Source organism: Triturus cristatus, chromosome 4_1 (assembly GCF_964204655.1).
Source record: "Triturus cristatus chromosome 4_1, aTriCri1.1, whole genome shotgun sequence".
Lineage (NCBI taxonomy): Eukaryota > Metazoa > Chordata > Amphibia > Caudata > Salamandridae > Triturus > Triturus cristatus.
The window spans coordinates 11651309-11676241 of NC_140585.1; the positions used below are offsets into that span (position 1 = coordinate 11651309).

Consider the following 24933-nt stretch of genomic DNA (forward strand, 5'->3'; position numbering starts at 1 on the left):
AATTGTAGCAAGGTCTAGGGTGTCAAAGCTGTCGTAGATCTGCCTAATCTTGTGGTGAGTTTGTTGCAGAGGTCTTGGGGAGGGTGAGACACCTGTGGTCACGCTGTTGGGCCTGGCAAACTCCTTGACGATGGCAAAGGCTTCTGTGCTGTTGTGTGCGTAGGCATTAATTCTGTCTTTGGACGTTTTCTTTGAGGTTTTAAGGAAAAGGTAGTGTGCATTGACAGCGGTTTTTAAGGTTGCGTGGGTTTCTGGGACTTTGTTGTTCCTCTATCTCTTCTCGAGTTGTCTGCTGGTACGTCTGGACTTGTGGAGGGCGGAAGTGAACCAGCTGGCTTTCTTGAAGTTTTGCTTGCCTTGTGTCTTCTTGAGGGGTGCCGGTGTGTCTGCTCAGTTGGAGATCCATAGGTGAAGGTTGTGTGCTGCGGTGTTGGCGTCTCTTGGTGGTGTGGTCATGCTGAGAAAGTTGACGAGAAGTTCTTCGGTGGCCTTGTTCCAGCTAAGTCAGATGGGGCGGAGGGACGGTGTAGATTAGGGAGCCACGGAGGGTGTTGTTGGGGTTGGTCGCGATCTGAAAGGGGAGGTTTTCCATGGTAGCCGTTGAGTCATTCGAGTAAGTGGTCAGTTGGTAGGTGTTCTTGTGGACGATGGCTATGCCTCCTCCTGGTCGGTCGACGCGGTACTTGCGGGTGATTTTGTAGCCGCCAGGGATGGCGGTGGCATCGCGGATTTTAAGACCAACTCCTTGTGCCTTCTTGGTGTTTCTACATGTTTTGGTATTCTGCGTGGGCTTAAACCTCTGCTGTTTTCTTTTTTTGACCCTTCTATCCGACAGATGATTGTCCAGGCATTTGTGTTGTCGAGACTGGACTATGCCAGCTTGCTCTACTTGAGGGGCCAACAAGACGGAGATTCTGAGTTTGCATAGAGTCCAAAATGTAGCCGCCAGAACTCTTCTTGGCATGCCTAGACGCTGCCCCACCTCCACCGCTATTCGTCAGGTTCATTGGCTGCCTGTGGCGAAACGGGTGGAGTTCAAGTCCCTCTGCTTTGCGTTCAGGATCCTGAATTCCCCTGCACCTGGCATTTTAGCGGGCCCGCTTTCCGCCTATGTTCCTACTAGACCTCTTCGCTGGAGTAGGTCAACATCTAGCAGTTGTCCCCCAGGTCAGGGGGGCTCGCGCCGGTGGGCGCTCCTTTCGCACACTGCCAGCTAAACTGTGGAATGCCCTTCCCGTACACATCCGGAGTATGGATACTATCTGACATTTCAGAAAGCACTGAAGACATATCTTTTCCCTTCTTTTTAGGTTTTGTAGTCCACGTCCTTCTGTCTGTCTCTGTGGCTCATAATGGCACTTTGGCTTTTTTTTTCATTCGCCATGATGGCTGTTAGCGGCCATTACTGCTTTTAGCGGCGGGCCGCCCCTTTGCTGGGGCAGCTCGGCGCTCTACAAGTCAGCCTAACATAACTGATTTTAAGACCAACTTCTTGCGCCTTCTTGGTGAGCATTATCAATCTAGTATGATTGTGTGAGGTATACCCCCCTTACCCTAAGTAGTGCACTGAGTAATGTAAAGAAATTCTACATTTTTAATCTTGCATGGAAATGGTGGCTTTTTTTAACATGTGTTATAGAGTGTGTCAGTAGTGGTTAAGTGTGCAGATTCGACATCAGTAAGCATCCAATGTGCCTGTGTAATTCCTCATCTTTATTCAGGCCCTTGACTTCCTCGGTACCCAGCTCTGTATTATATCTTAGCTCTATTCTTTTCAATTTCTTCTCTTGATCCCCTCCTCTGATATAAGACCAAAGAAGCTGAGCGAGTCTAAAATACTATCATGGTATTTTTCAAAATCTCCAGACACGGGGGAATTTTAGTCAGTGTGTTTGATGCCTCTCATGTGATCCATCACTTGCCAGAAAATCAAGTTGGCCACATTGTTTTCTGTGTGTACATTGTTACACGTGTATATATACACAGAAATCTGTGTTACAGGTTATGAATTGATTGCATTTCCATCCTGTTATTTTGACACCAGATTTGCAAGCCATACATTTCCCACATTTTCTGAAACCTTTTAGGTTAGATGGCCTCTTTCTCTCATTGGACTATCCATATGGCTATGGGCTTGTTGGTCCTTTAAGGATAGGGCTTTACGATACGTGATGGAGGGATGTGAGGTAATATCGTGACCAATCACCTGATCAGCTTTTAATATTTTCCAGTGTTTGGAATTTGTCTTGCTGCTGTGTACCTCGTATTGTATGTAGTGATGAACCTTACGGTAATATCAGGTTCCTCCTTTGGTGTCTCTGATTTAAAAGTTGTTTATTCATGTTCTGGGTTCTCGCTAGGCTGCTGGCCGCGTACTTTTTTCTTCCTTCTCCTACACTTCTTGGCTATCCCTTTTCCTACGGGTCCGTAGCATTTCACCATAGGGGATACTTTATATCAGTTTCTGTGGAGGCAGGCTATTCACAACGCCCTGCTTTTTCCTTTCTATGTAGGCTTGTGACCATGTGTGCTTCTCTAGCTCAGTATGGATAGCCAGGTCATTTATAGATTTATTTATGATCTAATGAGTGAATTTTAGGTTGAGATCAGTTTTTGTCAATCTCTGGATTAATCTTTTATACATTTCCCTACTTCCATCCCACAACAGGGAAAGGTCGTCTATATCCCCGATCCAAATCAGCGCATGGTTTGTCATGTTTTCATTTTGTAATGTCCAGACCACCTGTTATGTGCCCGGGTTAGGCCCCTGTAGCGAAGTGACTCATTTCATATATTGTCCTATTTTTTACAGTAACATTTCTGCTGTGAATTTTTCCACATATTTGCATGCACGACACTGTTGGATTAGTTTCTCTGAAACTACTTTGTTTACACATCTAGCCTCGCACAATATTATCACAATGCCTCGAACACCATGTACAAGGCCTCTTGATGCACTATGTACAAATGTCATCTCTATCTTCATCCACGTGATGACAGGGCTATCTACATATCTATAACATCGACTAATCTATATGTACATCACAAAGATGCTTTCTATTATAAATAATGAGCATCCCAATAGATTAGTAGAGGAGGCACTCCAGCTGACACCGAGGGTCCGTGCAGGCTGAGACTTCACTATGCATCGGTCTGGCATCTTCATGAGGGGGTGTTCAGTTTGTAACCAATACGGGGCCTACATTCTCTCCTGTCATAATATGGTGTGGGATTGTCCCTTAGTGGGGATTCTTGGCTTCACACCCACACACACGCTAGGTACACGCAGAGTAGGGAGTGCATAGTAGGAGTACGTCTGATTACTACCTTGTTTATATGCCTGCATATATCCACTGTTTTAGCACCATGGTAGAACTATATCTACTGTTTACGTGCTTGTAATCACTTTCATCTGGTTCGGTCTACTGATTATCGCAGCACATGTATTCTATACAAGAATAACGTTGGTTCAATAAATATAGTGAAAACATCCCACTGTGTGTTCTCTGTATATTTCTCTGAGAGCAAGTAAGCTTGAGTGACTGAGCGAAAGGTTGTGTTTTGTTTCCACGATCCCTGAGGGGTCACGGTTGTCACGTTCAGCGGTTGCCAGAAACCATTTGCTTCCTGGTAAGGTTAGGGAGGCTTATGGTGGCACTGTGAGCTAGCTGGTCTCTAGGCCAACCCATCCTGCGGATGTGCCCGGACCCAGTCTAGGCACCTCATCCAAAGTTTATGTTTTCCAACAAACGCGCAGGTCCTATGGATTAGTGGGAACTGCGCGACACACCTGTTCCTTCCACCAGCCCACAAATACATTTGCATAGCTGGAAGAACAGGTGCCCATTGCTGTCCCTGAGATTTGTCTGTAATATCTATCTTTAAATATGAAAATCTTGTTATTTAGGCAAAAGTCATGGTCCTAAGCATCCATGTATGGAGATATTGGTCTATTGCAAAAAGCGTGTTCGTATGCTCTTAGACCTTGCATGCGTTGTATACATAATTAGCAAGATCACATCCTAGGTAATTGTCAAATATGATTGTCTCCATTGTATATCTTTTGAAGAAAACTCCTACTATCTTTACAATGTGACGGGAGGCTCTACACAAGAATCAGCATTAAATGGTTTTAGTTTATTGCTGTGTTTTCCAGTATGCTATTGATGGAGGGCGCTATAGGCCCCCCTGGTGGTCTAGTAGGGTTCTTGCATACTTTCGGTAGAAGGTAAAAGCATGGTACGGTGGAGGGTAGTGTTTAACAGAAATGAAAATGTTGCCATTCCCATATCTCCAATTCACAACAATCGGTATTTAATAATTATTAAAAAGCCTTTTTTTCATAATTGCAGATAATCATTAAATGGACAATTGGGGCTTTGGACATTCGCACTCCTGATGTTTTTGGTGACTGTTAAGTTTCAGGTACTAATGGTAGGTAGGTGCATCCAGGCGGCCCCTCCTGAGTGCGAGGGTACTGAATAAACTGAGATCCGCGTATTATCCTTAATCGAGGACAACGTCCCCTTATAATGTTTAAACACATTGATACCTTATATCCCTGTTGTTAAACGTATGACAAATTCTTTGAAATATAGTTGTGTTTCTACACAACCATAACTTCCGGTAACCCCAGTTTTGAACCACTACAAGTTATTGTTTGTTTTCAATTTCACGCTTTGGATTGTATCACCGGGAAATACAGAAATGGGCACACGATGGTCTGGTTGTAGTTTCTAACGCACATGCTTTTGAAATCACTGTCTTTACGGCATACATGCTTGTTCAAACCACGGTTTTCTTATTGGTATTTCGGTTATGTTGTTGTGAACCACGTCAAGACAGTACTTACACATTTCCGGTTTTTGATTTTTATAACGATTACACTTGGTAAAATTCTGTAACAACAGGGATATAAGGTATCGATGTGTTTGAACATTATAAGCTTGAGGAAGAACACTAAAAGGTTTAAAAATGCTGTGTGTTTACCCATTTACAGAAACAGTCCCCTGACGAAGGGCGTGGCCCGAAATGCATTGGGCATATTATTAAGAAATTTCATGAAAAATTGAAGAATTAAAATTTATGTTTGAAAACAAGAAAATAAACATGGAATGAACTTACACCAATTGTTTGAAACATATCATTCTAAGAGTGCACCCAGGGGACGTTGTCCTCGATTAAGGATAATACGCGGATCTCAGACAATCATTAAAACCACATTCCTGCCCCTTATTAGATGACTTTGATAATCCTGTTGTCATTCCGTAATGTGCTAATGGCCTCCCTTTGTCCATTACTCATGTTAGATCTGGTTCTTCCCTTCTTGTCTTGACTGGTGAACAATTTATCTGAACAGGTCTTTGGCGACCAAGTCACTAAAGACACCCAGATCATCGTGAGGCAAGGAGGAGTTACATAAAGGTTTCTTTTTGAAGCCACTTGGGCTTCTCTGATCCATCTGTGCCCCCTTTCCCAGCAACGCTTCCCGCTCTTTCGTTGCACATATATTTCCCTCATCCAGACCAGCCAATGTCATGAAGTATCAGTGTCTCTTAAACACAAGTCATGTTTTCTGTAGTGGGCCCCTCATTCTCATGTTCAGTGGCTTGGGTCTGATTTTATGTGCCTTAGGCATCTTTAGATATCTTAGAAACGAAAATATGTTGATTCTACATGAACTGTAATCAAAGTCCCTACTGGGGCAGAAATATAAGCAAAGGTTAAAGGTATTTAGTTCATCCATTGTCAGTTAATATTGTGATGAGTTAATAGTCGTATCTCGCCTTGCTCTATCACCTTTCTCTTCCCATGAGGTGAGTTATCTTTTTGTCTTCTAGTTGCTCTTTCCTGTCTTTCTCTCCCTCTGTTTATGCCTCTTACTTTTGTTTTTCCTTTTTATGATATTCCATTCTCCGTTCTTGTCTCAGTAACCCGTACTCCGTGAAAAAAGTGGCAGGTAAGTTTTGCTTCTAGGTAGTTGCTAGCGGAGTCGTCTGAGTGATCTTCTGAGCTTGACTCCCCTGTCAAAAGTTCCTGTCGTCTTTGTGTTTAATGTCATTTTTACTGCTCTCCTTACTTATTCGAATCCTCTTACAAAGTTTAAGACTCTTCCAGTATAGTAGTCTTGCTTTTCCTTTTAAAATTTCCTCTTTTGTAGCCTTTACCTCTTCCTTATCACTTGTTTGTCATTCTCGTTGTCCTTAAGTTCAGCTCTTATTTTCAAATGCAACAAATGCGAGGTTGGAGAACTCCATCAGACTGCAGACTTAGAACTGTAACAAAGAAAAAAAACAAGTTAGCAGGCCTTTTCCATCTATGAACGCATGATCTGGAACAACATCTCTGTATCCATCGAAACCGCCCCAATATTGCTCCCGTTTAGGAAAGAGTTGAGGACTCACTTCTTTAAAAATAATTTATGCTTCGCTTTGGTCCTAGCTTTAGGCTAGGTTTGCAGTATAGAAATAACCTATAGATAAATACATAAAGAAGCTGGCCTAGCCTACACTAACGTTTGAATACTTTTGAAAAAACTCTTGTGAAAATGTTTGTGGGAGGGTTGAGAGTGGTTATCCCACCCAGAGCACCCCTGGCATCCAGTTAACATTTTAATGTTGTCTTTTCAAGAGTAACAAGTCCACCTTTTAAGCCACTACATCCATGCTTACTGCAAGCCTTAATGTAGATAGTTGTCTACCTAGTAGCAGTCACTTCCTCAAACAGTTAGCAAACTACACGCCCCATCAGTAGATGAACAGTTACTGCAAGTTCACAAAGACGAAGTTAAATATGAACCCAGTGTTAAACATGCACTCAAGCTCTACATTATCAGGATTGAAAATGTGTGAAAAATAAGACTCTTTTTTGCACCGGCACAATTTGGCATATGGAGTCCACAAGTGATTTTTAATTTATTTTAAATTTCTGATTTTGCACAGTTTTATATAGCACGAACTTGACCCGAATCGGGTATCAGAGCGCTTTACATAGCACCAGTTGCATTACATGAGGACACAATCATTTTTTTTTTTTTTGTAAGGCACGGGGAGATGAAGTGATTTGCCCAGAATTACAGGATGTTCTGAGTCATTGCCGAGACTCAAACCCAGTTCCCCAGATTGGAAGTCGACCACCCTAGCCGTTAGGCCAACACCTCTCCATGGCTTTTCTGCCCAACATACCTCTAGTAGATATTTGTAAAGCAGAAACATGTGGTTCTGTGCATCCTTTCATAAAATATTTCTCTGGTGACATCAATGCAAGGAAGAAGCCCAGATGTGCTTAATTGTTCTAAGCATATTAGTAACTCTATTAGCCATTCTTTCCTTTGACCTTACAGATTCTTTTAAGTTATTGTGCAACCTGTGATGTGCCACAGCATGCTGCAAATGGAAAATGTTACTCACTTGCAAATACTATCAGCTTGTCATGTATTTGTCATGTTGCAGGCTCACATGCATCACCCACTTGCCGTATGGTTGGAAAGTATATAGTTTGCTCAGTTTAAGCAGTTTATTTTTTTGATTTTACACATATAAGCAGGCAAACGTACTCCGATGGAGAAAAAAACCACAATAATTTAAATTGGAGTCTGTGCGCTGATGCGTTATGCCTTTCTGCTATGGGATTATGAGTCGTTCTCCAGATCAAAACTCAATCTTTAAATTAAATTTTTTTTAATGTCAGAACCCAAGTCATGAGAGATCACCACATGTGAACTGTAGTACTACAAGCAACAAATGACTGGTTACAGGTAGCAACATTTTCCTTTCTTCCTAGATATTACTGTCCACCTTCCACAAATTATAACAGTGCATAATTTTAAAAAAATATTTCCCATGTATAATTTTCAGTGTCCTTTTCATTCTGCAGCACAGCAGTCGCAGGCAGAAAGTATGAATGGGGAGGAGAAACTTAAAACTTCTGGAGGAAGGAAGAATTTTGCTTATAAAATGAATGAAAGAAAACACCAAGGAATACACAGGAGTGAGAATTTTAACAATAAAACACTACATGCAAGGCACAAAAGAATACGCACCGGCCTAAGAGCTTATCCCTGTGCTGAGTATAAGAAGACATTTACTGGAAAGACGCATCTTTTAATGCATGAACAAACACACGCAGAACGGTATCCCTACACGGAGCATGAAATGAGGTTTGCAGATAAGGCAGCACATGAAAAAACTCACAGTGGAGAGCGTCCCTTTCACTGCAATATCTGTGAGAAAACATTTACTCAAAAGGGAAATCTTCTACAACATCAAAGACTACACACAGGAGAGAAGCCTCATCATTGCAATGTGTGTGCCAAGAGGTTTTCTCGGAAGGCGACCCTTGTACGGCATCAAAGCGTACACACAGGAGAGAAACCTTATCACTGCAATGTGTGTGCCAAGGGGTTTACTCTTAAGGCAGCCCTTGTACGGCATCAACAAACTCACACAGGAGAGAGGCCTTATCACTGCACTGTGTGTTCCAAGCGCTTTGCTCTTAAGGAAACCCTTGTACGGCATCAAAGTGTACACACAGGAGAGAGGCCTTATCACTGCACTGTGTGTTCCAAATCCTTTTCTCAGAGGACAAACCTTGTACAGCATCAAAGAACACACACAGGAGAGCGGCCTTATCACTGCACGGTGTGTTCCAAGGGGTTTGCTCATCAGGGAAACCTTGTACTGCATCAGAAAACTCACACAGGAGAGCGGACTTATCACTGCACAGTGTGTTCCAAGGGGTTTACTCTTAAGGCAGCCCTTGTACGCCATCAAGTCACACACACAGGACAGAAGCTTTATCACTGCACTGTGTGTAGCAAGAGCTTTGATCTTAAGGCAAGCCTTGCACGCCATCAAAGAACACACCGGCGACGGCCATGAGGCTGCAGGGGATACGGAAACTGCTATAAACAAAAGGTGCTGCTCAGCAACCTCAAGTAACACATACAAGATGGAAGCTTTCTCAAAGCACTGCCAAAAAACCTTCATTTAAAAAAAGAAATCTGATCTTTTACATCATCTAAGAATCTACAGCTAAAGTTAGACCTCCTATGACATCTAACAATCCTTCCGGGCTGAGGTCCTCCCTTTCCTCCGAATGTCAGAAGAGCTTTGAGTGAAAGGACAACCTCTAGCGTTCGCAGAGTCTCCAAACAGAATGTCGGTTCTTCAACTTCACTAACTTCACTTCACTTCACCAAGCAACGAACTTCACAGAGAGCTGCTTCACTGCGAATTAAACCTTTCAGACTCTCATGCAGTGTTGATGACATGTTACCAAGTGTGGATCATAAACTATCTTGATAGACATAACTTCTAGGGTTCAACAAAACATCATTGAAAGACCTGGGCAAATGGGAAAAAGAAACTAGGAGAAGAAATAGGAATCAATAACTACTTAAGGACAAAAAAATATAAACTCCTTTCATCACTAAAGCAGGAACATCCACTCCCTATCAGTATCTTCAGACCGGTTGTGTAAATATTCTGTACAACCCATCCAGGCTGAGAGATCAAAAGAGGATTCATGGCTGTCCAGATTCTAACAACATACAAAGGTGGCACCAACCATATAATTCTGCAGTTTCAGCTGCCGAAACCGTTGCACAATTCATAATGTTTTGAGATGGTTTATTCTGAAGAGAATTAAATACCCAAAAACTAACTTTCACATACATTACAAAACAAAGCAGATTGTCTGATTAAAAAAACTGTAACTAGTAGTTCATCGCATGCTGTGATGTGTTTTGTGAGGTCCGTTGTGTCCTGTTCTAGTGTTAGGGGTGAGATTGACAATTGGAACAAGCATTTGCAATGCAACAGGTCTCGCAATAGTGAAGGTTTGAGCTATTGGTGTTTCAAAAGATAACGTTTATTATTAATTTATATAGTGCTCAATCACCCCAAAGGGTATCTCTGCGCGTAGGGCGGTGTGCTGCAGCCAGACTCAAGGGAATCAGAAAAGGTAAGTTTTCAAAAGCTTCCTGAATTGAGAGAGGCTCTGACAGTCGTGAAGTTGGAGGGGCAGTTCGTTCCAGAAAGCAGAGGCAAGATGAGAAAAAGCTTTGCCACCCGTGCGCGCCTTTTTAATTCTAGGGGTGCAAAGAAGAAGCTTAGAGCCTGATCGAAGAGGCCGTGGGGGGAGGGTGTACTTGATAAGTTTAGCAGATAAGTAGGAAGGCCCTGTTCATTAAGGGTTTTATAAACAGTGCAGCCTATCTTAAATATCACCCGCTTTCTCACAGGGAGCCAGTGGAGTTTCATGAGAAGTGGGATACAGGCCGTTCTAGGTGGGGCATTTGCTACAAGACAGGCAGCCGTGTTCTGCACAACTTGTAACTTGTTTAAGGAGGATTAGTTGGCCGAAGCCAACAGAGCGTTACAATAGTCCAGACGACTTCGTACTAGGGCTTGCATCAAATTTGTTTTTTGGAGGAAGGTAACAGAGGGAAAATTCTTTTGAGTAAGCTGAGTGTGTGGAAGCAGGTGCCAGCAGTAGTAGTGGCATGAGCGTCGAGAGTAAGGTTCTGGTCGATCCGGAATCCTAAATTTTTTATCACTTCCTTAGGAGCAGGGGCATTACCCAGCTCCTCAGGCCACCATAGCTGCTCCTCCAAACAACTTAATCTCTGATTTTTCGGTGTTCAATTGGATAATGTTTTTATCAAAGGTGAGGAGGATCTGGGTGTCGTCCGCGTATGAGATGGGACTGAACCCTAAGTTCCTCATTAGTTTGGCCAAGGGGGTGACGTATTAAAAAGAGTGGGGCTCAAACAAGAGCCCTGCGGGACCCCCTTGGTAACTTTGGTGGTATTTGATCTAAAGGTCCCCAATGTAACTGTCAGGGTTCTATCAGTGAGTCTGTCAACCACTTCAGTGCAACCCCCCCCGTACACCAATGCCCTGAAGTCTCTCTAGATGGAACTGGTGCAATATGGTGTCAAATGCTGCCGACAGGTCAGCAGCACCAAAAGTGCCGCCTGGCCATTCTGATGTTATCAGTTATCTCAATCAGAGCGGATTCGGTACTGTGCTTGGCCCGGAAACCTGACTGGGAGACATCAAGGCAATGAGAGGTTTCAACAATATCAGAACCCTTCCCACCCCTATGGGCCACGCACACAACGTCGGCATCATACTCGACTCCTCGCTCACAATGAACCACCAAATCAATGCCGTATCCTCATCCTGCTTCGAAAGACATTTAGATGGATCACCGCAGAACCTAGAAAGACAGTCGCCCATGCACTCAGCACCAGCAGACTTGTCTACGGCAAAGCACTCTACGTCGGCGTCACTCCGAAACAGCCCAGGAAACTACAGAACGTCCAAAACGCCACAGCCAGACTGGTCCTTGACATCCCTTGCTGCAGCCACATAACACAGCACATCAGACAACTCCACTGGCTCCCAATCATCAAGAGAATCACCTTCAAGCTCCTCATACGTCTACAAATCTCTCCATGACATAGGACCAGCATACCTGAACCACTGCCTCACATATGTACCCGCCAGACAACTTCACTCCACCCAACCTGCCCTGGCCACCATCCCACGGATCCCCAAGATCAAAGCCGGAGGAAGAGCCTTCTCCTACCTCGCCGCCAAGACCTGGAACACCCTGCCCCTCCACCTCAGGCAATCCCTGTCGCTGATCCAATTCAGGAAGGACTTCAGGACCCGGCTCTTCGACTGAACCTCCACGCCCAGACGATCAGTAGCCCTCCCCCGCTCAGCGCCTGGAGACCCTCAAGGGTGAGTAGCTGCACTATACAAACTCCTGATTGGTTAATTGAGCGATGCCTGCTTTCGGGAATAGAGCCCACTGGGTCTGTGAAACTGAATATATCAGAGGATCTGATCCAGAATAAATACTGTGTATACGTCGGCCAATTAGTGATTGAAGGAAATCATATGCCCACTGGGGTTCTCCCTCGGGTATTACCGCAATGACTTGCATTGTATGATTATACCCTCACTGTCAAGTCCCAAGCGATATATTCATAGATAGGGTTCTACTCTTCTCCAATGGAACAGAGCATCGAATAATACGTTGTGATTCTTGCCTGCCATAGTTCTCATTTCACCCCCCTCCCCTCTAGTTAGCTAAGCTACTAAGGGACACGCTCTATTGCTTTGACTCATTATGATTAAGGCTCCCTGTTTTCCGTTTTTACTGATTTTTACACATAAATACAGATAGAAAACATTCATTTTCTTCTCTGTATATATTTTTAAATGTGGATAAAAACGGAAATTGGGTGCTTTTTGAATAACTCTCAATACTGTCTGCCATGACTGCCAGGCCAATAGATGTGTGGATTGATAGATCAGTGGGTTAAAACAGAAAGGAATTTTAGTAATGAGTCTTTAACAGCAGTAGATATGCACAAGGTTGAAAGTGAAAATAGCATTTTTTCATATAAGTGCACTGATTTATCTTCTGCGGGTGCTCACAGCACTGAAACCTGGCAGACCTTCAAGCATGAGTGCATATTAATAAATGTGGAAATATGCTAATTTTAGCTTATATTTTCCATAAAACCCAAAATAAATATGGATAAATACAGATAAAATTAGCAGAAAATAAATATGGATAAATACAGACGGAAATGGCAGAAAAATAAATACCATAAAACCGGCGTCACAATGTCTGTATGGTGTCATCAGTGATGTCATCATTATTGTCAGTTGTGATGTAATATATGAGGTCATAAGCAGTGCATGGCGGGGGCTCAAGTTCTAGTTTGGGTCATAGTTGGTAAATATTAGTGTTTGTTTTGGTTATTTAACATTAGTTTTTGTAGTATTTCAACACCTAACTATAATGTTACTTTTAACCTTAAGTCAAACGGGACTTAAGTTATTAGTAATACACAGACACTCTTCCTAGGGAAACTCTGACCTAACTATAACTACTGCCACTGCGCAGTGTGTGTGTGCAGACTCGTAACTCTTATTTCCTTAACTCCCCACAAAAGAGGTCCAAGCCAGTACTCCCGGGCACCTAATTTTTGTTCGGCAAGTGTCGTAGTGAAGCGTTGCGGCTTAACAACAAGCCTTTGTCTACCTCAGGTGAAGTGCCCTAATCTCCATAGAAATACATCTTTCGGTCCGCGATATACAATCAATACTCATTGCCTACTTCTTTTTCACATCAATCACAATCATTTTTAGGATATATTTGTTTTGTGCACCAATGTACCATAATAAAAACCGGTTCATTATATTCATCTTTGTTCATCGATACAGTATTAAGAGCTTTACATTCATTTTCACGGTATTCGTTCTCGGCATTGGTTCTGTCATAAGCTTAGTTTGAAGGGGGAGCAGAGATATGGGACGGTAATTGGAAAGCTCAGTTGTAGAGATCCTAAGATTTTTACGAATGGGTACAACAAGTTGTACCCATTCGTAACGTTTGTTATATTTTATTTTATCATACAATATCCCAGCAGTTGTACACAATATTCCTTGCTAATGAGAAAGCATGCACCGCCGCTAGTAAGACCTAAGAAGTTGTACACCTTCTCCAAATAGAGACCGTTTTGAACTTGTAATGAAACGCTATATAGATGTTTTAAAGGTTTGGGCGACTGCATGCACCGAACCACCAGACCAGAAAACAGCCAAACAAATCTGCCCACACAATAGCCTATCAGACGAGCCCTCCTGACATTGCCAGACGGCCCTGTAGCCCAGACCGACTCTGTAGGTCACAGGTTCAACTCCTCTTAAGGCTAATTCAGCCTTTCATCATTCCAGTGATAGTAAAATAACATTTCCATTAGTAACATTTGTTATTTATGGTATTAACACACAATTTAATAGGAAGCACTGTATACACAACTTGTTAATATTAGAGCATTCAAACCAGCTCTTCCCCAGTCCAAAGCGCAGTTCCATTAGTGTGCACATTTGTCGCTTTTGCTGTGTATGTTTCCCTATGAGGCTCTATCAGTGTGTTTGTGTGTATGTACCCGTGTGTGTGTGCCTGTGTGTGTGTGGCAGCGTAGAAATGTGACTGTTTTGGCCTAGCAGTGTTTAGTATCTGTGCATCTGTGGGTGTAGTAGCTTTTATGCATCTCTTGGCCTTTGTTTGTGTGTGCCTGTAGATGTCAATCAGTATCTATGTATGTATCTGTGCCTGTGTATGTTTAGCATTGTATATTTGTGTGTCTGGCAGTGTTTACATGTGTTTGAATGTGTGTCTGTGTGCATATGGCAGTGTGTATGTTTGTGTATAGCAGTGTGTATGTGTGACCCCGTTGTAGCGAAGCGAGCAGCAGTGCTGGGCTCCCCAGCGTGGCCGGTCTGATCCTCCCCCCGCAGCACCCCGATGTAGTGCGGCGAGCAGCAGTGATGGTCTCCCCAGCGTGGCCGGTCTGATCCTCCCCCCGCAGCACCCCGATGTAGTGCGGCGAGCAGCAGTGATGGTCTCCCTAGCGAGGCTGGGCTGATCCTCCCCCGCAGCACCCCATTGTAGTGAGGCAAACAGCAGTGATGAGGTTCCCAGCGAGGCTAGTCTGATCCTCCCCGGCAGCACCGCGTTGTAATGCGGCCAGCAGCAGTGATGGGATACCTAGCGAGGCTGGTCTGATCCACCTCCGCAGCACCCTGTTGTAGCGAGGCAAGCAGCAGTGATGGGCTCCGCAGCTAGGCCGGTCAGATCCTCCCCCGCAGCACCCCCCTGTAGTGCGGCGAGCAGCAGTGATGAGCTCCCCAGCGTGGCCGGCCTGATCCTCCCCCGCAGCACCGCGTTGTAGTGTGGTGAGCAGCAGTGATGGGCTCCCTAGCGAGGCTGGTCTGATCCTACCCTGCAGCACCCCGTTGTAGCGAGGCGAGCAGCAGAGATGGACTCCCCAGCGAGACTGGTCTGATCCTCCACCGCAGCACCCAGTTGTAGCACAGCGAACAACGGTGATGGACTCCCCAGCGAGGCTGGTCTGATCGTCCCCCGCAGCACCCCATTGAACAAGGCGAGCAGCAGTGATGGTCTCCCAAGCGAGGCTGGTCTGATCCTCCCCCGCAGCATTCTGTTGTAGCAGGGCGAGTAGCAGTGATGGACATCCCCAGCGAGGATGGTCTGATCCTCCCCCGCAGCACCCCGTTGTAGCAAGGCGAGCAGAAGTAATGGACTCCCTAATGAGGCAGGAGAGCGCATCTGCAGCTAAGGCTTCAGTTAACACCCCCTCCTTTTCACGGATCTTTATAGGGGCGGACATCTGGCAACAGCAGGTCCCTACTTTGAATTTACTGATTTTGGGAGGTGCAGAAACACCATTCTGCTGTGGTGTTTATCATTTAAGAAAGAACTCCTAGGCAGGCTGCATACTTCGCGGTCTTTAGTGTAAACAGCAGAACAGCGTCTCCCTGTATCTGTGATTGATGGGCGGTTGCTCTGAGCGCGAGACCTCTACAAACGTATGTGTAGAACTAGTGCAAGCAACCTTATAAACTCGTAATGCCAGATGAAAAGTGGGTGGAGTCTAGGGAAGAACGAGCGTCGCACTCGACTTTAAAGTTATAAAAAAAACTTGCACGGCTGAAGCACCGAAAGGAGAGGGGGTTGTTTGTAGTGTAGCTTCTGGCATATGCGGTGGAGGGGGGGGGAGAGTTGATAAAGCAATAAGAAAAAACTGTGAGTAGAGTGATGGCACCATACTGGTTACCTTGGACTTCTGCATTATATACTAGTATCCCCAAATCAGAGGGGATTGCTGCCATACACAATTGTTTTGACATCAGAGACGCTACTCTACCTGAGCATTCTGAAATGCTAATAGATTTGATTACTGCTGTTTTGGCTAACAATGACTTCATTTGGTGAGCAGTATGATTTTACAGCAAGTTGCAATAACTTAGCTTGGCTAGTTTATCATACACAATCTGTTTTAGGATTTCACCGGGTGCACTTGGCTCTTCACAGGGTTTCCTTCAGAATCACAACAGTGTTCTTCTTGTTCTATCTGATGATGGTGACTTAACAGTTGCATTTCTTATCCCTATGTCATTGTTACAATTGTGTAAGATGCTTTGTATATCCTGCTGCAGCCTTGAAAAAGTCTTTGACAAAACACGTGATGGCTGCCTGTCTGTAATGGACTTTACGTCGTAGACACCAGAATTGTGAACAATTATGGAAAGAATAAATCACGACAAACATATCTGATCTTGCAGTACTTCGTTACTGGCCGCACGACACGGCCATTGGACTTCTCTGAGTGCTTCGGTATTCCTCTGCTCATTAGGAAGCGAGGTGTTGGCAGGATAGACCTCTTTGACTTAACGAGGGGGAGGAGCTGTCACTTATCACAGTTGCACATCACAAAGGCTCTGCGTGAGCACTCTCACAAAGGAGTTATCACTGGACTTTTGTGACTCCAGACAAGCTGGACTCAGGGCAGGGAGGAAGGGGATGCCTGACACGTCATGGCGGTGGACGCCTCTAGAAACTCCTACTTCAAAGTGGGCGCCAGGTATAAATATTGGACTCCAGACCGCAAAAGAATAAATGAGGTCTCAGTGCCACCTACTGTCCCTTCTAATACTCCATGCCAGTAAAAATAACTCTCAACAAAGTCCCACAAAACTATAGTGTCAGAGAAAATGTACATCAAGGACACCAAGTGACCCCTCCTAACACATCTCACCATTAAAATGAACTTTCAACGAAGTTCCACAATACTAAAGTGCAAGATGTTATCCTGCGAGTATACTGTGCCTTTATATCTACACTGTTATTCTAAGCGTACATGGTGATTGTTTTGCCCATCTTATTCCAATATTATCTCCTGTATATGCTGTTATCTCAAGTTGATGCTGCTTCCTATCCTACCTTGTGCCTATAGCAGTGACCCTTCCTGTCTGATGTCTACTAGTTTATGCTATTGATTTCCTACCTATGATGTGGGTGTATAACTTGTATATATGCTCTCGAATATAAAGGACGTTTCTGCAGACTGACCAATAAACTCCATCACAACCACCAGCTCCTAGATACCATGTCCACTAAGAACCCAGTGACATCAACAGGCCCACCGGTGCTTTTCGGCATTCAAGGCCCCCTTTTCCTCAAAGGGATCCTACCAGATCGCCTTGGTGACCTTTTTCACACGCCTCTGACACTCGCATCCCACTCTTCCAAAGAAGTGCCCACCAACCGTCCACTGAAGGGCCCACTGTTGCATTCAGGCAGCCATCTCAGCTGTTGGAGGCTGCCTCTTCACCACAATGCACACCTCTGAATGCTTCTCCTGAAGTCTAACTTTGGTTATCCCCAGAAACAACTTCTGAGTATCACTTGAACTTCGGGAGCATGGAAAGATACGCCCCCAACTCATTTCTGCAAAATCTCTCCAAACATGCTGCTAAAAAGTACAAACACAAAATCCTTAAAGAACACCCAGAGACACTAATAACAGACATCTTCTACAATCCAACACACGGAGGCCTTAAACTGGACTTCATCTTCTACACTAAGAAACCCGCCAAAAGGAGAGAAAACTTCATTCAACATCTTCATGTAACTAATACTGCCAACGTCCCTTATGGATCTAAACTCACTAGATCCCTATCCCAGAACTTTAGCGGAGAACTGTCCATAACCATTTACAGAAATGGGAACATCCTACTCCAAGCCACTGAACAACACCTGTTTATTTTCCACTTTCTGGCTCTCTGCGCCGCCATGCCATCCGCTCCCACCACCACCCCTCCACCCTCACCCAGAATTCTCACCCATGCACCCCCTCATCTACTACCTGAACCTTCTACTCCCAACCAATCCCCCTCGCACTGCCCTCACCTCTACCTCCCCTACAGCCTCTCTGATCCCCAGATGCACTGAAGCTTCTGTTTCGATACCAAAACTACTTGCCCCCTCTGCATTGCACACCCCCACTGCCAAGCTTGATTTATCTATCCCACCGGAATCCTCTCAGTCCTCCAATCACAGCAGGGTGGTTACCACATTAGCCCAGGAGTGACCTGTGCAGGTAAGAGCGGTGGGGGAATTCAACAGACTACAACAAGGGAAAATTAAATAAATAATTTCCCCCTCGTCGTCGTCTGTTGAATTCCCCCCCCCCCCCACCTGGCCCCACCGCTCTTACCTGCACGAGCCGCTTCTGCATAAGCTTTCACCCCAAACTCTGACGAGCTCCATCACACTCCACTTCCTACCACTGATCCAACCGCCACTCAACTGATCCCTATAACAGCCAGGCTTGAACTCTAAATCAACACTATTCTGTATGAAATCTCGTCCCTACGTAAGAACGCAAAGATTACCTATTTCCTGCCCCAGCTTCACGCATCTATGGCGAACACTGATCCTGCCACAAACATACACTCTGATCCCCTATCCTTTACCCCTAGACAAACTATCCCCTATATCCATCACCAACTCAAACATAGATGCACCACGACTGAAATCACGCAACGGGAAGCTGAAATGCTGAGCAACACATATGACAATGCCCCGAGCAAGCCTTGCCGCCGCAAGACCCCGGTCATCCTTTGCACGAGTAGAACCCTGAACACCACTCGCCCTCCCAGGCGGCCTACGCAACTAACTACCATCCAACCCTGTCAGCCTGGTCCAAGATCACTACCTACGCTTTGCTGCATGCTACTAAACTGTCAGTCAGCAGTCAAGCATGCTACTCAAATAGCCTAAACCATCCTAGGACACAAAATTGACTTCTGCTTTCCAAATGAAACCTGGCTGAACGACCACTCGTCCTCTTTTATCAATTTCCTCAACCCACTGGGCTTCTCAATCATCCGTACGACCGTTAGGATAGTATTAGCGGTGAATTAACCATTATACACAAAAACTATCTGTGCTTAACTCCATTCCTCAACATGAAATACCCTACCTTGGAATATGTAGGAGTTCAACTCTCGTCCAAAGGCCCCAACTCTATCAAAATTCATGTCACCTATCACTCTCCTGGTGAAAAATGACAAATCTCTGAGGACTAAACAAACCTAATAACGCAAAACTACCTTAAAGGCAGCGCAGACGTTCTACTAGGAGACCTGAACCTGCACTTGAACAATGCCGATGATCCAACAGTACAAGCCCTATTCACCCTCCTGGAAGCGAACGATCTCACCCAACACTGCAATAAACAAACTCGTACCAAGGGCTCTACCCTTGATGCAATCATCTCTAAGCAGAATACCTTATTCCTCCGTTTTATTCTACCCTCCGACTGGACTCACCACCACCTAATTCTTTTTAATCTCAATGCCTTCCAACCAAAGGCTCGCCCCCAAAGTACCCGGCACAAGCACTGGGCAGGGAACATGCATTGAATCTCCCAGGCAGAGTTAGAAGCATTAGTCAGTTCCCAAATTCCAAGATGATGACCTCACCGCCCACTACAACAGAAAAACGGGAGAACTCCTTGACATAGTCGTCCCTTTTGAAACTCAAGAAATTAAGAAGTATTCCTACCAGATCTTGGTTTAACAAAGACCTTAACAAAGAGGCAACAACTCCAATTGGCGGAAAGAAACTGGAGACAACAACCCTTGTTAACACAAGGTGCGATCACGGGAGCGAAACGCATTAAATACAAAAAACACATCTTCAGAGAAAAATCCCCCTTCTTCTGAGCCCAACTTGACCGTTCTAGGAACAGACCTAAAGACCTTCTCAACATCATCAAACAGCAAACCTCCTCTTTCCCTCAACACTCGATAAATGACTCTACCATGCGCTGCGGAGAGTTTGCAACATTCTTCTCTGAAAAAATATCTAACATTGAAATCTCTCTTGACTCACTCATCTCTCCATCCTATACCAAAGTTGTCCCCCCTACCTCCAACTAATGGTCGTCTCACCAAACTCACCCTATGCCAGTTGGACTGAATTAGACTATGTCCCTAAAGAAGAAGTCCTCAAATTACTCGCTTGCATGAAACCAACATTGCACATCTCCGATCCCCTCCCTCCTGCGCTTGTCAAGAATCTCAGTCACATCATATCTTGCCTGCATGGACCAAAATCATCAACTCCTCCTTATCGAGCAGCTGCATGCCGACCTACCTCAAACTCGGCCAAGTCACCCTCCTCATTAAAAAAGACAGACGGAGACTAGAACAACCGTAACAATTACAGACCTATATTTATTCACGTTTACCTTCAGAAGCAAGTCTCATCAAAGCACAAGAGTGCCTGACGAACTTAGTAGTCCTTACGCTGGTACTTTTCAGACTGGATTATTGGAACTCTTGCCTGTCTGGCCTTCCCCGAGAAAATTAGCATCACTGAGAGAAATGCTTCACATAGTTATCCACTTTGTGACAGGTCACAACATTTTTTAATCACATTTCTTCTATACTTCGCATCCTACAATGGCTTCCAATTGAAGCAACACACCAATGTAACACTGAATGCATCACCACAAAGCCCTCCACAACTCCACACCCTCCAACTTGGTAGAAAAACTCAAAATCTCTGGATCTGAACAAGAATCGAGAAATCGTAATAAAGTCCTGCTGGAACAAGCGACATTCAGGCAAGAATGCTTTATGAAGTTCGCCTTCTCTGCCAGTACTATAAGGATCTGGAACTCCCTCCCACAACCTCCTTGAACAACCACAAGTCTTGCCACAATTAACAAGCATTTGCAATGCAATCGGTCTCGCCTTTGGAACCTTATAAGTATTTAGCGATGCAGCACCTTAACGCACAAAACGTGACCACATCCCTGCACACAGAGCTGTGGTACACATATTACAAATTAAAAACAGGAAAACTGCTGATAAAGATCTCAAACGTTTTCTATTCATCAACCAGGTATTGTAGTACCTCCAGGAATGGTGCACTTCCTTACCTATGGAAATGAATGTTGTTCAAATAATTACGAGAAAATGAAAGTAGCGCTTCACTGGTAAAGTGGCGCTCTGGCAAAGTTTGTAAAGTGGTGCTAATGTGTGTGATTGTGAATAAATCTAATTTGGCCACTTCGCGACCACTCTGCCTTGGTATATTTAGTTTTTTTTTTTGTTGATATTTTGATCCTTTATTCACCCTCGTCCCGAGGCTGCACTTAGGAATGTATAAATGACACTATTGAGCACAATCCTTCATTAAACAATGCATTGATTACTTCATTTTGACATGGACAACAGAGCAGCCACTAAACACTGAGGTTAACTTGCCCTGAATAAGAATCAATGCTGCTGCAATATTTTACAAATCAACCGAAACACAACAAAAGAATCTGACCGTGTGGTTTTTTGGGAGGCTGCTTCTCTCCACACAATCTTTGATCAAGTTCTCCACGGAGTAAATTACATTTTTTAAGTAATGGGAGTTCATAGAGAATCAGGCAACAAAGACACAATATAACCCTGGAGCGATGTTGCTCCAGTGTAACGTGGAGAAAACTCTGAATGGCACTGTCTCACGAATGAAATGCTGTGAATGAGCAGCAAGATCGCAAAATGGGAAATACCTGCAACAACTTTGACTCCTCCATCGAGGGACACTGGATTGAGGCCTCAGCCAAATTCACTTTATCAAATCCCAACATTACAGACCACTTACTTGTATTAAAGAACTCTCGAAAACAGCTTGGTTAGTTGCACAATAGCAATTTACTGGTGTATTGAAAACATTGGGGTTAATGATATTGTTTAATGCACTGCTGAATGTAGAACAAACAGAGACACTAAGGGGCATATTATCAAGGGCCGGCGATAAATATCGCAAAGCGCGCTTAGCGCTTGCATATTTATCGCTTGCCATCTCTGGAATTAATCACCCGGTTAGCACGTTGCCAACAACGCTCATCGCCGAGGCGATAAAAATTTCAGAGATAGTGGGGATATCGCCGTTTTCCATAGTGGAAAACGGCGATATCCTAGATGATGGGGCTTGTGGTCTTAGCCACACAATCCACCCCCCATGTTAGGCATGCCTTAGTCAGGAATTTAACAGACGTTAAATTCCTGCGTTAAGGCATACTTAACGTCATTTTAAATATCGCTAACCCTCGTTGTCAATATGACGAAGCTGGGTTAGCGATATTCTCCCAAGGGAGTCTTGTCAGGCACGCCTCCTTTGCATCTCATTAGCAATGCAATTGGAGGCGTGCTGACAAGGGGCGCTATTGCAAGGAAACACGCGCTAGCATGTCCTTGTTGATAATGCGATATTATCATCACCGCTTTTCGCCCGAAAACTGGCTCTAAAGCCGCGATAATATCCCCACCCCTTGTCGATATGCCCCTAAAAGCTTACCTTTATGTAGGTGTGTTTTTCATCATGCAGAGCCTTCGAGAGTAAAACCTCTGTCAGGGACAATCAGGAAAAACGTTTATCTTGAAGCGAGAGGCTGTGTTGCCGAACACTAATGGGGCTAGCTTTATGGAAAAGGAATTTTGTAAACATATTGACCTCAGCAGCGGTTTAAACAGAAAAAAAAGGAGTGTCCACAGCGAGACCGTTACAGTTTATATTTTAATTAGATCCACTCGTGTAGAAAGCGATGGAAAACTTTTTTTTGCCACTTTGCTAGGAAAACATTGGCATGGAGCACGAAAGGAGCAAAGAAGCGCAGGTCTCACATGACTTGCCACAGTTTTAAGCTGCACGCAGTTCAATGTGCAATTTCCATACATTGCATCCAACCATCCCGTTTTTGAGCGAACGGGAACATCAAAGAGTGACCATTTGCAGCAGTTTGCCTTTACGCCAAGCTAAAAAGATGTTTCCTGTCCTGGTTTTCCATTTAAGGAATTAGCGCATTTTGGGAGTTGTAGTCTTGCGCGAGTTTACTTACTCCTGTGGGGTCCCACATACAACTGACAACAAGGATTATTTTTTTTAAGGGAAGACCGGGATTGAAATAAGTGGGGCATGGGTGGGCGATGTGTATATACTCATACCGCATAGTATTCAGCGTGTAACTCTGATGCAATGAATTAATAGCCTGAAGCATTGGGGTTATGCAGGAAGAGCAGCTCGGATAAAAGCATAAGCAACAACTTACACACACACACAGGACGTTTTTACCCTGGAAGTCAAGAAAGCTTTCCCTCATCCAACCGCAAGGGAAAGAGGGTGAGACAGCTTGTGGGGAGGGTGCGAGAGAGTTTAAGAGACAGCAGAGCAGGTACAAGGAATGAAGCAAAAGCAGGGGAGGGAGAAAGATACATGTAACTGTTAAATATGTAAATGTCGCAGTAGGTGCTTTAGTTTACATTTGTATTATTCCATAATTCCATCATATTTCCCAGTATTCAAAAAACATTAAGTCATGCGTTGCTAAATGTATGCGATAGGCTTTATATATTTGAAATGTAGGCCGCCTACGATCGTATATGTTGTGGAACAATATCTTCAAAAAACTTTGTGTTTCAACTTGCAACTATGTTGGTCACGAATTTCAAAATTACAAAATTTCACATCATATTTTCCCTTTCTCGAAGCTCTCAAGTTTCCTAGGAACACTTGTGTGTAGCGTATCCAGTTCAGTTTGTTTTTTCGATGCATTCTGTGATTGTAGAGCTGATGTGAGATCAGTCCTACAGGTCACATAACGCACAGAAAAAGCCTGGGTTCGACAACGCATCTGTAAACTTGAGCACTATGAATTTTAAGCAAGTGGAGCTATCCAGTTGTTCGCGATACCACTGAAAGCTCAAAACATAGTAAATATAACAATAAACAGGGTTCAGGGGGCCCTTAAACCTCTGGGCTCCAGTGCCATTGCACCTGCCGCACCATTGATAGCGAAGCAATTAGTGTGCTTTCCCGTAAAACTATCTACCTTACGTTGTTTATCACCAGTGGCATACCCAGTGTGAACTTGCATAAAAATAAAACCCATGTTATTAGCAGACTCCAGTAAGAATAATATCACGCTTTACGCCCCTGTCATGGAACGAAGTAGAGCGATTATTAGAGATAAATTATTTAAACACAACATTTCGCAGATAAAGGCATCTTTATTTCTAAGTTACAAACACAATTCATTCAAGTTTACATTTTACCTGTAAGTGCCTTTGATTCTTCAGAGTCGGGTCTCCGTTTTACTCGATTGTGGCATAGCAGCGTAAATTAAACTGAATCGAGCAAGAGGCGGGGCACTCGGAGGGCCAGTAACTGAAATCTCGGGCTTGCAATTAACCTTTAGATCGCATTAAGTCTGCTTGTTTATGCACCGAGTTGAGCATGAGAACCTATGTATGCACCCAGGGATCTGTTAACAAAGGAATAAATAACAAGCACTTGCAGTGCCATAGGAGTAGACCTACTTTCCTCCTGCCCTCGGCGCTGCTGAAGAGGCTGCAGCTGTGAGTGTTCAAACGCAGCGCGCTTTTCTTCCGGCTCTGCTGTGTAGCTGCCTGGATCCTGTGAAACACCTTCCTCTTCATGCGCAGGAGCGTCTGTATAGCGGCTGCTGGACGACGCATGCGTAACACAGCCCTCTGGACAGGTCAGGCAAAATAAAGTGCGAGACTCAGCCAGCCAATCCCAGGAGAAAACAAGCATTTATAAATGCAATAGGACTCGTACTACGAGAGACCTATTGCATTATAAACAAACGTGTGGGCGTCCAAGAAGGCATAAACGGGAGTGGGGGGTCGGAGTGGTGGTGGTGGGCAGAGAAGTTATGGACTGCTGGAGGGAAGGGGGGGCAGAGGAACAAAAGAGTTTGTGAAGTAAAGGGGCTGATAGCCGTGGAAGGAAAAAAATGACAATATGGCCGTCAGGAGGAGGGACAAACAAGGCGAAAACAAATCAGAATGCAGCATTTCTGATTTAAGCCAATGAAAAACATGGACTGAAAGTGGGCAGAGCTTCCCCCCACTATACTGTATACTGCATGTCTTGCAAAGCGAACAGCGCGTTGCGCTGCAACGCTATGCGAGACCTAAAAAGGAACTCAAAATCCTCCTATTTGAGAGA

General features: G+C 44.3%; 1 protein-coding gene across 3 annotated transcripts in view; it reads left to right on the forward strand.

Moving 5' to 3' along the window:
- The window catches only part of LOC146839298 (uncharacterized), a 118179-nt gene that overhangs the window by 51975 nt on the left and 41271 nt on the right, over positions 1–24933 (forward strand). Inside the window, exon 3 of one of the 3 annotated variants that reach the window (XM_085651326.1) lies at positions 7876–9721. The exons of 1 other annotated variant lie outside the window; for it this stretch is intronic. In XM_085651326.1, the coding sequence (XP_085507452.1) occupies positions 7876–8879 (1004 nt within the window). In that variant the 3' untranslated portion in view covers positions 8880–9721. Of the gene's footprint in view, positions 1–7875; positions 9722–24933 lie in introns of those variants that run through there. One more of the 3 variants, XM_085651328.1, reaches the window with a different exon arrangement.